This window comes from Pygoscelis adeliae, unplaced genomic scaffold (genome assembly GCF_000699105.1).
Source record: "Pygoscelis adeliae isolate BGI_AS28 unplaced genomic scaffold, ASM69910v1 Scaffold160, whole genome shotgun sequence".
Lineage (NCBI taxonomy): Eukaryota > Metazoa > Chordata > Aves > Sphenisciformes > Spheniscidae > Pygoscelis > Pygoscelis adeliae.
The window spans coordinates 5,964,674-5,981,522 of NW_008824035.1; the positions used below are offsets into that span (position 1 = coordinate 5,964,674).

General features: G+C 36.0%; 1 protein-coding gene across 1 annotated transcript in view; it reads left to right on the forward strand.

Annotated features, from left to right (window-relative positions):
* Positions 1-16,849, forward strand: part of PDE1A (phosphodiesterase 1A, calmodulin-dependent) — a 165,208-nt gene that overhangs the window by 88,749 nt on the left and 59,610 nt on the right. The window contains exon 3 of the mRNA XM_009332250.1: positions 13,418-13,531. Coding sequence (XP_009330525.1) covers positions 13,418-13,531 — 114 coding nt within the window. The remainder of the gene's footprint in view (positions 1-13,417; positions 13,532-16,849) is intronic.

The following is a 16,849-nucleotide window of genomic DNA, read 5'->3' on the forward strand; positions in this document are numbered from 1 at the left end:
ATTAATTTTATGAAATTTAACTCCTGTATACTTTGCTCTAATATTTCTCTGTGGTCCTTATTCAGGTAAGCACTCCCTCACGATCAGCGCCTGGATTGATCGCTACTGTATTAAAGCTGGCTTGTTTTTCTTGGGCTAACTGCTGGCTTACTTCTCTGAGTAATGCTATGTTAGATTAAAGTGAATAATTTTATTTCAAAACTGAGGATTCCAGTAAAAAATATGCTGCAATAGGAGAATCTGAAAAGCAATAGAAAACAAAACGTGTTGTTTGAGAATATGACAGGGAAATCACAGTATGTAGTTACACTTTCTAACAAACTGTTTTACTGCCTATTTTGGTTTTTTATACACACAAGATTTTCCTAAATCCTTAATAAGTGTGTAAACAAACATTATCTTATAACATTGAATCAATAACGTCACTAGTTTTCTATTTTGAAGTTAAAATGTAGCCAGGTTCTTACTTGAAAGGAATGTCAAGGTTTTGTAGAGAGACTGAAGGATAGTGATTCATTCAGTAGAGCTATGAAAAATGAAGCACAATTTAGCAATTATGTTAGTCATGACCGTAAGGGAGCTGAACTTTTCAGGTTAGATTTCACGTCCCTAGAGGAGTACATTTAGGGATGTTGTACTGTCATCACCTTGAAGAATTCAGATTTTAATTTCTGAGTCCTAGAAAGGCACAGACATTAAGAACAGTATTTTATGTGATTAAAAGCTGATTTTGAAATTTTCTTATAAACCACTGCTTGCTTAGAAGCCCAGTAATTTTCTGGCTGAAAGCTCTTTCTGGTATAGTATTTGTGTAGATAACAAATAGAACATTCCTAAGTAATTTCACAAATAATAAAATACAGCTGGATGAATATAGTTATGTGGTTCATTTTGAAATCAGTGTAGGACTTTTTTTAGAAAGTAATGGAGCAGTGCATCATTTAACTAAGCAAGATGGTCATTGTGTTGGACAGAAAGCCCGAGAATTATTTTTAGTGATTTTTCGCCATAAAAGCCATAAAAGAGGTGCTTTATAAGGCACAGTCCGTGTACTTTGCCTTAGGAAGGATGCTGGATCTGATGCTCTCATTAGCAGGACCAGTTGTACAATGGTGTAGCTCCTTAGAACTGAGTGATAATTCATTAAAGAACATTCTTTCTAAAATAAAGAAGCAAATGCATCTCTTCTGTAGGAAACATGACATATTCTGAAAAATTCTGCTGTAATCTGTTCGGGCTGAGAGATATCTTTCGTGTCATGTTTTCTTTCACCTGGAGATACAGAGATGTTAAGTAAAATGTTATCTGCTGCAAAATTCTTGATGAACAAGTATAATTTCCATGTTATTCTGATCATGAATATTCTCTGGATATTGTCATGATCAGTTTGAGCACTAGGTTCTGAATTTTCAATCTACTCTGCTTATAATATGTGTAAAGTGTATATAAACAGGCAAATTACAGTCAGCTACATATATGATGATGAACAAAAGATTAAAATAATATCTCAGAGGTGAATGACAGTCTATGTTTGCTAAATTTTCTCAGTTTAAACAAAACAAGACAAAAGTAACACTTTTGGTCATAGATTCTGGACTACACCTTCTAAGGGATGCTCCACTTCAAACCTGGAACATCAACAAATTGGAAGCTATGAAAATATTGTCACTTTTTAGTGAATAGGCTGACAATCAGGTTGGTTTAATAGCATGTTTTCAAATCAGGCAAGACAATATGAACAACAGTTGGGGTTAGTATGTCTTATCGGGACAGATGAGTTAAAGCACTTTGTGGGATGTGTAAGAAGAAAGACCCACACTCATGATCATGAGTCCTGAGTGCAGTAGAGAAAAACCTAGGCAATTCTAAGGTAAGGATAGTGGCCTGTGCCATCATGGTGTCCTCTAGATTAGAGCAAGGCTGCAGTTTGCTACTTTCTGCATAATGCTTTCACAGTCTACTAGTCTGTTTTTATTAAATGTGGAAGGAATAGGGGAAACTCTTACGGGTAGCATGAATTAAGGCAAAGGAAACAGCAGCAGCTAAGGAATGGCCTCTAATCCAGTTTACCTCCCCAGACCTAGAAAGCCTGAACCCTGTATATTGAGGTGCCAGGCACTTTGCAGGCTGAGGAGAATGGCAGCTGTATACCAGGCATTGACTACGAATGATCTTTTATTTGGTTTGCTACAATTCCTGTCACAACTGTTTCCAGAACCAAAACCAATATGCATATAGCCTATATATACACTAGATGCTAGATAATGGGTTTAACATGATATTGTTCAAGAATAACTTTTTTTTGAAATATTCTTCCTGACGAGCTCCAGGGACTTGTTTCTGTTTCGTTCTACTCATCCTGAAGTAGTCAAAGATGGAGCTATTCAAGATAGATGGAAATTCAAGATAGTGAATTTCAGTTTCTTTCCTGACCTTAATTCAAATTTAGTTTCTCATGTAGACAAATCCTAGATCAAGCTCACATGTGTAGTTAAGAATGGTCATGTTACATTTCATCCTATATATGATCATTCTTAAAGAATATAGGGGAAAAGTTCACCCACTTGATTCTTTCCTCTTTTAAACATTTATACAGCTCTCAAGTATGTTTAAGCTTTTCTAATGTTCTACTTTTCATTACAAGACCTACTTTGAAGTACTTTGATTTGGCAATTCCTCAGCGAACATTTATTTTTAACAATTCCAAATGCCAGAAGTTAGTTTTACACATAACAGAGAGTGCTGCATTCTAGCATCTCCTAAGTTTTTTTTTTCTTCATTTTAATTGCAGTATTGCAATTTTAAATAAAAGCCCTATTCATATTTTTACATTGTCATATACATTACATGTACTATATCTTTTCTTCAGAACCACTGAGACGGTAATGATTTTACAGCAAAATTGTGCTGTAATTACTACAGCTGTTGTGCTAAAGCATTTATGTCTTGCTCTGTCTTTTGAATGAAAAATTCTTTTAGTGAAAATAGATTTGTTGCAGCCGTTAATTATTCAGTAAAAAAGACATCTGAATTAAGATGGTGGTATTTTTTCTACAACATTTTAGGCAGACTAAGGTAACTCTTAAATTATTTTAGTATTTTATTCAATAGTCCGTAATAGTTCATAATGCAAATACTTGTATTTTTTACATTTCACAATTTTATCCCAACAAATAGAGATCTGTACTTTGTTCCTCAGAACCCATGATACACTTTAAAAACAGAATTCAAGATAAATTGGCTCTGTCATCCCATCTGGAAGGTGTGATTATATATTAAAAATATAACTTTTATATTCTGGTACTTCAAGTGTTTAAGTTTAATTATAAGTAGGAAAGTAGGACTTCTAAACCAAATGACAAGTTAGAGCTTGGATTGAAGTAGGACTATGTTGGTTGTTATGTTGGTTGTTATGTTGACCTGTTAGGCCAGCTGAACCAACCAACTACCCTGATTCATCTGATAGCGTAACTGCACATACCCATGACCCCTAATCTTGTTCTGTGGAAAGAGTTCAGTAGAAATCCCCTATTGTAAAATGTCTTGAAGATGAATCAGATTGTTTTGGCAGTATCAGGCTGAAGACATATTGCTACACATGCACTTGTGCTGTCTAATGGGGGGGGGGGGCAATAATTTCTAGAAAAAAGGAGATGGAATGGGGCACAGAGAGATAGCTGGGGCACCACATATGACCATGTTCTTAGACTGAATACAAGGGACTGCCATTTCAAAACACCTTTCTTCTGTAATATAGTTTTATATAGGTCCTTCTGTAACCTCTGTTGACTTAATATAACATCAGTGATAAGTTGTATATATGTTGAGAGAAATGGAATGGAAGGTGGCATACTAAGCAACCAAACGGTACTATATTTCATACTCTGCCCATGGAAGTCAACAGGTCAGAAATAAATATAAAATTATTTGTAAACAAGCACAGAGGACCCAGATTACTTACCAGGACCAAGATTCTACAGCTTGATGTCTCAAAAAGTCTGTAACTACTAATGAAACAAATTTAAAAGTTGCCAGAAGTGTTAGCTGTAAAGGTTTGGCCACATTCTTCATTCATACCATGACCTGTCGTATGCAGCAAGAAAATTCTGTCCTGGTTCTAATTTCTATCTTGCGGAAATAAAAATGTTAATTATATACAGAATATATAGTATTTAATGTAGTTTGATTCCACAGAGAAATCACAGAATAAAGTGTCGTTATTTTAATGTTAATGAAGGACATTTCCTGGGTTGTTTGCTCATACATGACTTTATCAAGTAGAGGAAAGGATACTTGTGGTAAGTGTCATAGATGAAGATTCTTTGATCACTGGGCAATGACGTTCTTTTTAGTGCTGAACACTTACCGATGTTCTGTCCTTAACAATTGCAGAAATTGCACCAAAAATGCTTTCAAAAGCCTTCACAATGACAGCAATATATTTTCTTAGTCTAGAATATATTTTCAGTACAAAGTTACCAGTTCTGGTTAATGCAGTCTTGAATGAAAGAACATCAGTTGAGTTTTATATGTTTATATAACGATATATTATAGCTTGTTTTTATGTTTATAAAAGGACTTTCTACCTCTTTGCATGCTGTTTTCAAAGGACGAGTATCAACATTCTTCAACCCAGATTTTCTGGTCCCAAGGAATGAAGGAGATACTCAGCATGTTGATTTAGGATGTGTATACCAATGACTTCAGGGTGAATGAGAGGAGAGACAGAATAAAAGAGAGAGTAATGAATGATCCATTTCCAAACCCTTATCATTCTGTGATAATTGATAAGTTGATTTGATACCACTGCATGGGAAGATACTATCTCATCTATGAGTTTCAAGAGTAACTAAAGCCAAATGTAGTTTCTAGCAGTACTAGGCAGCAGAGGGAACATGAGAGGGAGAAGACAAACATTTTCAGACCATTAAATTTATCTGGTTGCTGACAAAAGAGACTCCATTTGCTGGGTTGTGTGATGAGATCAAATATTTAGTGCATCACAGTCATATTAAAACAGTCTGGATCATGTGAAGGGGAGAGGGATTGTGGCATAATACTGTCACCTGGAGAAATGCCTTCGAGCAGGAACTCTTTTAAAACAGCAAACATCTCCCATGACTGTGACCGTCCCTGGGGCAGAAGCAGGTCATGATCTTTCTTACAAGTATGGGAGATGCAGTTGTGATGACTGGGAGCTGTGAGGGAGGGCTAAGAGATCTCCTCTGAAGCACAGGCAGTGAGATGTGCCAGGCCTGCGCTCCTTTGATAATTTCCAGTGGAACAGATGTTTGGATACAAGTCTCTTGCTGGAATGTAGAGCCAACACTTAAATGTGAGTGTGAGGTGATCTATTTAGAAATATCCTTCTTCTGTCATGGAATATTTTTTTTTAAATGATGGAGGGGACTGCTTTGGAAGATTTAGAGACTTAACTTCTGCCTTTTAGCAGCTTCTTCGATCACCGTGCTCAAAGCTGCTGTCTGCAGGAAAAATAAGGCTTTTTAACGGCTATGGGGAATAAGGTCTATGTGCCTTTTCTGTGTGTTTATCGCATTAGCTCCAGCAAGTAAGAGGTACTGAAAATCTTCTATCATCTTCAAGCATGATTTTTGGCAGGTGATGAGTTTATGTTTGATTTTCCAGCTTGTTGATAGTGAATTTAGCTAGATTATGGTGAAGACTGAGACATACAGACTGTTCAAGTATTTGGCAACTTCAAAATGAAATAGCTTTAGCTAGCGCTCTACATGATGTATGTACAATTCAGGGGAACCTTATAGATCAAATGTCAATCTTCAGACAAAAATAAACATTCAGTAAAAGCCATTAGAAGGATAATTTGCAATTTACAAATCAGTCCTATAGAGTGTGCGTTATTTGTCTTTGATTACATGGATTGATTGTGAAATGGGAATATCAGATAATGGAAATGGACCTTGAGGCAATAGAAACAGTCACAGAGTTTAGAGTAAGAAAAAACTAGCTGGTTACTTGTTGGATCTAATAGAAGACAGATAAAACACCTGAATCTATGTACATAGTAAGTAATTTGAGGATTTTTTCATTTAGCTTCAACCTGGACAGAGGAACCCAATTAACATTGATGATGGTTCATTAGCAGAAGCAAGAGAAAAGTTTGAAAGACACTTAAAGCTTGGCTGAAATAGGCTTCATTCTGTATCTTGGGTGTGCACAAAGGAAGGGGAGAGAAATTCACGTGTCAGAATTTGTGCTGATGACGCTCATTTACTCTAACGGTGAAAGTTACTTTTGGGGAAGGGTGAGTAACCGGGGGAGGTGAGAGAGACAACAGGCAAGAGCAGCAGCAACAGGATCGCAGATGAGCCTTCTCCTCTGGAGCATCTCTCCAGAGCAGCAGGTGGTGAAAGGTTATGTAGCTGCAAATAGCAGACCTTTAGTGCTACTGAGGTTAACGCACCAAGGCTTCTCAGGCACTTGTAATTTGTTTGGTCAGGTTTGTTGACAATTATGCAAAAATTCAAAAATGCTTTAGAGAGCTTGGATCAGTGTATGGTTTCAGGTGGAAACTGTGTAAGACTTCGTAGCTTTCTGTGATTTCACCTAGGTGCTAAAGAAAACTTAGGAATTTTGACTAAATTTTGATTAAGCCTTTAAACACACTTGAACCTGTTACTAGATGAGACCCAAAGGATAATATTTATACAGTATTAGAGTGCTAAATAATATGAAAATTTATAGGATGAGTAAGGTAAAATGAATTGAAGTCTTATAGAGAATGCCTGCCTGATGGAAAACCGCTTCATCTTGCGTAAACATGATCAATATCAAAACAGCCAAGGTAATTCTATCACCATGAAAATGCAGTTTTATCATTAAGAAAGTGTAAATTTCAGTGTGTGTTTTATAGCTGCAGAACTATTTTAATTCTTCAATATGGGATTGAAGTTTTGGTATATCAGAATGTTGGCTGAATTACCAGCATATTCAATATTTATTTTCTAATGACTGAATCATAATTACAGATCAGTGTGTACCACTCATAGTGCTTAAAATAATCATGAAATGAATGTGATTCGTGAAACCCTTAGCAACCACAAGGCTTCCTGTGCATATGCTCAGGCACAGTGGTGACTGAGAAGTAATTTCATAAAACACATTTGCAGCACTGAAAATGTGATATACCTTTCTTGTATTTCTCAGTATCAGAATTTATTGAGAGACAGCACTTCTAATTAGAAGAAATATTAGGTAACTGCATTTAGAACTGCATTTTTTATGACTTCAGGGAAGTGAAACGCACATCAAGGTCTGAGTCAAGAGCTGTCACTTCTAATCCTTGCTTTCCATTGACATGCTGGTCTTGCCTTGACTGGCAAAATGTCCCTGTATCAGCATGTTTTTCCCCACCACAATGTAAAAAAAACTTGAAGTAAAGGTTAGCCAGTCTGAAGCCATGTTAGTTGGCCACTTTGTAAGTGCAGGTAGGAGCAAGGGAACAGGAGTGGCTACCCAAAGGGATCACTCCTGAATCTTTATTACCATGTTCTGGATATTTCTCCAATATCTCTCATCCATTTATATGATCAGGTCTAGTCTTTTATAGCCACTTATTACAAATATTGCAACTGTATCTGGGATTTTCTTTTCATAGTCAGTACTTATCTTCCATCTTGCAGAAAACACAAAAAAGGAATTATATCCTTTGTCATAATAAAAGATTTCTAGTACTACGCATATTATAATTTTTTACTTGAAAAAGTGAGAGCATGGACTTTGTACATGGTTTATTGTTACTATTACAATTTGGTTTTTATTTCTGATCTATGTTATTTTAAAGTATTTGTTGGGGGGACTGGTGTATTTAGATAAAGATTTATTTTATACATGCATGTTCTTAACAGAAAAGTGTAAAATTCAAATGATACCAATTCACATTAAAAATAATTGGAGTTTGGGCAATTTATATAGGGAATTTTAGAATTCAAGTGAGATAGTGATATGTTTTATTTGTTGTGACTTTTCCAAGGTGAAGTTTTGTTATTCCAATTTTGGATTTCTCCTATTTCAAATATTTTCCTGAATCTCAAATATGTAGGTATGTAAAACAACTTGGAATCTGGGATTGGGCTGTTTTAAATAGATGAGCTGAACTTCTCTTTGTTAATGATCTGGAATTCCTGGATATTGGCCCTTTTTCAGAGTGTTCATGTTTGACTGAGGATGTAACTTCTGCCTTTGAAAGCTGATGAACTACTGAGTGAGCAATGCTTTCTACAGGTTGTGAAAATTATTCAGCTGATTATCACAAGAATCACTACAGGTATCAAAACTGGTTTCCAGTTTTAATTCTAAGTAGTTTTAGAGGAAAATTTCCCACTTCCCCAAAGTTTTTAAAAACTAGTGGTATTTAAACTGTGACTAACCATATTGTCAGACTATGGTTACTCTCATCATCCTTACTTTTAATTTCACATTACATATCAGACCATTTTTAGATTGTAATGTTCATTTAGAGGGTCGAATCACTTGTATAATACAGATTACAATTATCCACTTAATTTTCTTATTCAGTATTAAATAGTCCAAACAAAACATGAAACAATTGTTTACAGAAAATAATCATTTGTTCTGCCCTTAAACTTTTTAACATGTCAGTATTTGCTCATAATCTTTTCAAGGAATTAATACATTTGGCACACAGCTAGGCTTTTCTCTTATGTTCATGGGAACACAATGATTTATGTCTTGTAATTGGAGTTGACTTAAACAACACAGATAATTTTTAAACTGGCATTGTGGTTATTGAATATTAGTATGAATAACTATTTCTTTATAATTAGCATTAGCATGTGTTTATTATTTTCAAAGAATTATCCATGTGTTCATGGCCCACCCTTCAACAGTGGCTTCCATTAATTTCAAAATATAATAGGAAGCAGGGTTTACAGTTTATTTTTTACAGTTTATTTCACTTCCCCTTCAATAGGATCTGTGGCGAAAGCCAGCTTTTTTGTACAAAGATTCTGAAAAAGTTTTAAGTTAAGTCCAGATGTGTAAGTTAGAAAGCTGTTTCTTTGCAATGCTCGATGGTGGGGCTCGATCAGATGGCAGATAAAGGCAGCCTTTGGGAGAGCAGACACAGGGTCTTTTTCTCAGGTTGAGAAGTTAACTTCAGGCTGAATTTTCCTCTTCTTGTTCTTGAAGACTGTTAAGCTGAACCTTTAACTCTCATTTATTCTCAGTGATCGCTGGTAATTTTCCCTTGGAAAAGGGAGAGGCAGTCTTTAAAATCTGAAATTGAAATTGTCCAACTTGTCTGCCTCTCTACTTTACAATCTCCTTTCTTAAATAATCCCACCCCGGCACCTTTCTTTGTTATCTTTTTAATCTGTGTTTAGGACAATTATTCAGTATTTCCAAACATATTTCTCTTGTTGAACTTTGCTTGATTCCATAGAAGAAAACATTTTCTCATTATGCTATTGCAAAAAGTCTTTTTTAATCGCTTATTCCTTATCTTCCTTTTTTGTCCTGTAGTTACTGAAACTGTCATAGGAAGCCTTCTCAAATAACCTAAAATCTATCCTCAGTTAATTTGGTACAACCCCTGAAAGTTACAGTAGATTTATCAAAACTTTAGTTCAAATACGGGGTAAGTAGAGAGGAAGGAGGGAACAATTGAGTTGTGATTTTGATATTGTTAATCAAGAACATACTGCTTCGGCTCCTAGTAAAATCCTTGTTTTCTCCTGGTTTGCCTGTGTTGCTGGGTGGGCCTCAAAGCTTATTGCCCATGGTTGGACACAGGTATCAGCTGCACGGGGAGGTGAGGGAAACACTGGTCCTGGTACCCTCTCAGACGGCACTGTTAAAATAGGTAGGAGCAGAGCGCATTTGGATTGTCCGTAAAAGCATTTAATACCATAGCGCTGTTCATGGTGTTTACCCAATATGACAGAAGATGGTTCTCCACCCACTCCCTTTATTAATTGCAGATGTATCTTTCTCCCTTACAAACTGGGGCTGCTAGTTTTAAAATGTGGTTTTCAGTTGTCCTGAGAGAAATAATCTGTTTCTTTTTCTCTATAAATCTCTTTCTATCATGTTGTGTCATATTAACTCTGCATACAATTTTCTCTGCACCTTAAAACAATTCAGAGAGTCCATTTTTCTATTTCACAAAATAGCCCCTCCAGTTTTTTCTTGTTGTTGTCTATTATTTCTTAGTAGCACAGTTCACAGGCAGGGTAATACCACTAGCTCCAATTTTGAGTAACATTTCAGGTTTTCTAGTGGTTTTTCTCATGTTTGTTTTCAATTTATCACACCTAATTAAAAGAAAACAAACAAATAAACAAAAAACCTGCTGAATACAGCTGGAGTAATAATTTTTTTTTTTTTTACTTTTCCTTGTCCTTTTTACAATTTTCTTTGTCTTGTGGAATGCTGGGCTGTATTTTAACACTTGTCGGTTTGTATTATAAATTGACATATTTATTCTTTACTAAAATGTTAGTTTCATTACTGAAATGTCAGCTCTTAAACTCTGTGGCTATTTCACTTTAGTGCATGATATGCTGAGTATATACAGACCATTCATATGCTGCTATAATCCACTTAATTTTGCTGTGTTGGAAGTCCATTTTTCTAACTTTTGGGGTACACCTCATGATTATCACCTGACAAGTGTCTGATCAGCAACGCTATGGAGGGATTTTATTGCTGTGTCCAGCTTCCTAGCGGGAAATGTACTGTAGATAGAGCCAGATTTTTCTTGGAATTGCACAGCAGAGGTTGGGGGCCACAGGGCACAAGTTGCCACAAAGGACATTCCAACTAGATATTGGGGAAATTAATCCACCGTGAGGCTGGTTGAACATTGAGACGCTGCCTAGAGAGTTTGTGAAATCTCCATGCATTCAAAACTTGAGTGGAAATGCCCCTGAGAAATTTGATCTAACTTTGAAGTTATACCTAACTTTGAGGTTGGCCCTTTGAGCAAGAGCTTTGTTCAGGTGGAGGTCCCTTCCTACCAAAATTATCCTGTGGTTCTATGATAGATCTGCACTGGGTCAGCTACAGACACTCTTGAGGACATCTCCACAAAGTGTGGATGCATGAGATGACAAGGTCACTGGTCATCATTGAATTATACGGATTTTGTCCTTTTGTGATTCTGTAACCTCTTCAGAATCACTTTAACTTTGCCTGAGCAGCTTTTCCAAATTGCCTGGTCTGTTATTTTGTTCTGTATTCCTCCTAGAATATGAAATATAACTACAGGGCAAGTGACATTGGTTGACTGCCACCTATTCAGCGAGATATTGCAAGGTCATTGTGGCGTAAAGGCTCCCCCGGGGACTCCTTTCCTCCTGCAAGTGTAAAAATGATTCCACATATCTGTCATCTGGTCTATGCCCTGAGAAAATGTAGGACCACTGGAAATCGTAGGATTTGAAGCCATTTTGTGCTAATATTGTTCTACCATAACCTGCTCCCCCCGCTGTGAAATGTTGCATTTTTAAATTCATTTATGCTTCCACTTTGGAAAGTGCGATTCGGAAACATGCTCAGTCAAACACGGAGGGAACAGTGCAAGTGGTATAACTGCTCTATGGCTATTTGCAAGTAGTGGCGAAGACGCTGCCCGACTCACCTGGGCATTTTGGCGTTGGTGGTCAGGAGGGGTTGTATGTGTGTTTGTGTTCATTACTGAGGAGCAGACATCCCGGGAGAGTTACAGTGTATGCGTTGGGTACTGCAAGGTGACTGTCTATGAATTAGCTTCTTCAGTCTATAGGTACCTCTGAAGTGGAAGGAGTTATGTACTGGAACTGCCTCCCCATGCATAAGGTTATTTCTGTGTAGGAGATGCGCTCCCACAGTATTTCGTCCACCCACTTCACTTCTCTGAGAAAATTTTTTAACACTAAATTTTCCATTCCATTGATGTGCAATGCACTGTGTAAAATACCAGGTAAATATGGTTGCTAAGAGCCTTGTTTGTATTATGTTCTATGCTAATTTGAATTGAATTAAGACTTTGGAGAACTGAGGAGGCTGGTCTTAAAACTTCGTTTGCTGAAATTATCCTTGCAGGCTTGGACATAATTATACTTAGGCCGAGTAAATATAAAGAAAAAGCATGAAAGTGGTTTTATGATGGAACAGTACTTTCCAAGTTTATGAGAGATTTGTTTTGAATATCACTGCATTTTTTTTAATTCATACATTTTTTTTAGGTCCAATCAAATATTGTATATGCCTAATAAAAATAATCTATAGTATATATAGCATATTATTATATAACATATTGTACATTTTATATATGATTTTTTTCTGAAAGTAAAGTCAGCTTAGTGCTGACTCAATTTCAGTCCATTTTTAACTAAATGCTTGTTTCACAATTTTTTCACATTTCATACACATAAAAATATTATTTAATGAAAGTTATGTTAAAATAATGATGTATCTTTAATTACAGAAATCTTTATCTTACATGATACAAAAATGTAGATTATTTCAATTCAGAGATATAGCACAGAAAGAAGGAATATACCCACGGTTCTTTAAGCATCCATTTAGTCACAGCTCTACGCAGTTACTGATAAGGTTTTAATTTCACTCCAGTGCTGTGACTACTCTGTATGGTTAAGTTGAGCAGTGTCAGAAGTGTTCTTCTCATCAGAGGGTTTAGGAAAAATCTTGTATTCAAGTTTATCTGTATAAGTGTATTGCTACAGAGGCATGAGTTGATGCATTACAAAATCCCCTTTGGGCGTATCCGTGTTTGTAATGTAAAAGAATGTTCTCAAAACTAAAAGTAAAAGCACACTTGGGAAAATATTTGGGTTTTTCTAATGCCACATGCACCACCTTTCGTCTGGTATAATGATGACTTTTCTGTAAACTCCGAAACAATGGAGCTCCACACTACCTTACGCTAATAAGAAATACAAATTCTGCAGCAAAAACATACTGGAGGCCTAAATAAAAATTAAAGACATGTAAATGAAGCAAAATCAGTATATACTGGATATTAAAAAATTACAATCAACCTCCTAAGCACAGAAAAATTATAGTAATGCAACTCGCAAAGTTTTATTTATTATTTAAACAAAATTAGAGACTCAGGCATAATAGTAATGTCACAAATTAATATAAAATCACTCTGATGGTAGTTACTGAGTCCTCTCTGAGTTACTGGAATGTTTATGCCTTTTCTTAACAGATCTTATAAATTTAGAAAGCTGTAAAAACATACAACTGGTCATTGTTATGTGCGTTCTAAAACCAGATTTTTTTTAAAAAAGGCAAGAGATGCAGTGATGGTCTCTTGCCTCTACATTGGTTCCAATATTTCAAATAGAAAATGCAGTCACTAAAATTTGATATAAGCAATGCACCGATATTTTTATTTTCTTTTTCACAGATTAAGATGCTTGGTAAAGCAGCTGGAGAAGGGTGACATTAATGTGGTGGATTTAAAAAAGAATATTGAATATGCAGCGTCTGTGCTGGAGGCAGTTTATATTGATGAAACCAGGTAAGTCGGGGGGGGGGGGGAGGAAAGGATGTTGGGAATCACATTTTAGAAATTTGGTCTTTGCGTGCAGTTGTAACTGACATGACCTGAAGGTCTCTGCACATCGGAAGAATCATATGTGGCTCTTAGGTCTTTTAGTGACAAGGTTAAACCAAGTAAGATTCCAAAGGTCAGATGTTACCGTCGTCTGGAGAGTTTGCCTAGTTCTTGTCTCCCTCACTTGTCAAATGTCCACAGTATAAAGTCATAAGAATTTTCTGAAGGATGGATTTTCTTTCCCCGACAGGCCACATACCAATAATAATGCTGAAGACAGTATCGCTGAAAAAAAATGAGTGGTTTTGGAATGAAATGCTCACAGAGATGAGTCAGAATATTATAATCTGGCCTGTAAATACATAAATTCATGAAAAGCTGTGATTTATTTTATAATGTTTGATGCTTTGTTTATGATTATTGTTACTGGCAGTATTACTGGCAATCATCTTTGATGTGGGTTGACTCCAATTAAATTAGAAGTTCTAAGTATTTGGCTTCTTGAAAAAATTTTAAGATATGTACTATATTGGAGTTAACTAGCTAACTTACTTTTTTTACTTCAGTGTGCTGGTCTCTTTAAGTTTTTTTCTAAGCAGAATGGTCTTGTAAAGATGTCTGCCAAAACTTCTTCAATACTGCTGGAGCATGCAGTGTATGTCTCGGTTCCATACTACGTTTAAGTTGTCTGCCATCGTACTGATTATTTCATGGACCTAACTCTCTCTCTATCCCTTCCCCCTCCCCCCCCCTTCCTCCCTCCCCCACCCCCCTTGCAAATCTGATACGGTGCTTAAAGTACTGCTCTACCTTTTTCTTTTTTCTTTTCCTTTGATGTGTGTGATTCACACACCAAACCTTGCCAGTCAGGAATGTGGAGCATCTCCTACTGGGCGATAGAAAGCCTACTCATTTGAAAACAGGAGAATGAAAACAATAGCAAATAAAACTGGTACCAATGGTCCATTTTTCAGATATTATATTATATATATTACAGACTAGATTGGCAAGATCACTTATACTGTTGTCCTGCTCTTAGAGTGCATGCATGTCCAATTCTGTAAAAAAGATGACCTGAGCAGCCTCTCAGCCACAATACAGTTCTTAGGGACACTCTCAAAAGTGTTGCTAGTGATCCCAAGTTAAATACACAACTTGAAAAGCATTAGGAATCTCGGTGACTTCAAAAGCGCTCACATGTCATGAAGATGTTGACAGATTCAGTTAAATTAAGCTTAACTGAGCAGACTTGGGCAAACCACCTTGTGTGACTTCCAAGGGACCTGGGCTTTGTAAGAAAACTGAATGAATTTAAACTAAATATTTTAAAATACTGGGAGTTAATATACCACTGTGGATATATTTATATCAGTTTTGCTGACTGACTTAAGTTAATCAAGCTTCTTTGACATTGAATCAAGGATTGATTTGTTGATTTACATTTGTTTATAGTCATATTTGTAGTTAAATTGATACAGGTCTTTAGGGAGACAGATAAAAGAAATTATCAACAAACTTCTCTTTGGCCTCATATTAACACAATGGAGGCATAAAATTTCGTTTTTCAGCAATTGTTCTAAACGTAAATCTTGTTGGCCCATCTCACGTGCTCAGGAAGCTTTGGAAGATCGTGGTCCTCTCTCCCCTGCGTTATGGGATATTGCTTCGCCACCAGTAGTCAGAGCTTAAGCCAGTGTTTTGTATTAATAACCATGGGAGCTGTGTCAAAGCTGCATATGGGACAAGGACATAAACCACTGATTATTCCTTCCATATATCTCCCAAACACTGTGGTTAAATGGGTATAGTATTCATAGCTCTTTCGCAGTAATAGCACCGGGACTATGAAAATAATGTGAGATTTACTTAGTTTCTAAACTGAGGTCTCAGTGGAAATGAATAGTATCATTACAATGAGGAATCCAGTCTTTCTGGCTCTGTGTGGGAGCATCGAGAAAAGTAACAGACATTTCATACACAGAGAAAACTGGTACACCTGAAAATACATAGGCTTTGGCAGCAACAGGTGCATTATTTTTACTGTAAGCAAATATTTAAATAAGCTAATTGCCCTCATAGAACTTAACAGCAGGATTATTAAACTACCTAAGTGAAAATAAACATATATAATTTTATAGGGGTTTGGAAGATTTTCATAGCTATTTTCTTAATCCTAGGGTCATTATGACCTCGTGACGGTGACTATTTATTTTCAGAAATTCTACTTCAGTATATGGATGAAACTTTTCCTCTTCCCTAGCTTGATGTACAACAATGTTTAATCCTATTTATTTATTACATCCAATATTTTGCAGAACAATCTGATTTTTCACTGTGCTAAGTCAGAAAGGAAATCAAACCAACCTGAGAAAGGTATCTTGCTTTGTTCCAATTTATTGAACATTTCTATTCTCCAATGCAACCTCAAAGTAAGTTTGTAAACCTACCAAATTTTGGTAGCATTCCTTATATACATATGCATTAAGCATATGGTTTATGTACATCTTTCCATACCTATAGCTATATTTCTGAAGAATATGTTTGTAGACATATAAAACAAATTCTCTTGCCCATGTTACTTATACTATAAGTAATAGTTAAAAATGCAATGACTTTAATGAAACCTACTTTTCAACTTTTATTCTCTTATTTTTAGTGTTTTGCATTTTATACCCCATATTCTTCACTTTGGTTTATAGTGTTTGATTTTGTTTTTAATTTATCTTCCTTTGACTAATGCAGTCTCCATGAAATTCAGACTCAGAGTGATGCATTTTTTGAACCTGTTGGTCTTTGAGTTAAATTTATGCTAAGAATATAGGCTGAGCCTCCGCTTCTTAGTTGGAAAGTATTATGTATAGTTCTGTTTTAAATTTTGACACTTCCCCATTAAAAACAACTTGTAAATTAAGATATTTATTGTGTGGCAGAGAGAAACTGTAGTCTCCACCGGTACTTTCATGGTAAACTCTTTTGCATGGCAAACTGCAAAGATAATCCCATTTTAAATAGCGTGACCAGTATTCTGTAGTCTAAATTTGCACTAAAACATTTAACACACAAAGAAGGTCTCTCCAGCTTCTGGGAAGCTAGTTTTTAACTGAACAGAAGCAGTGTATCATTGAGTCAAATGGCAATGGAAGCTGGAATTAACTTGTGTTACATTTGTCCTTGTTCCCACCAAAGAATACAGGTTCTTTGTCCTGCACAGAGCTACTGCTGTCAGGAGTCTGGAATGGAATTAACTGAACTCATTAGTAGATTAGAAATAATAGTTTAGAT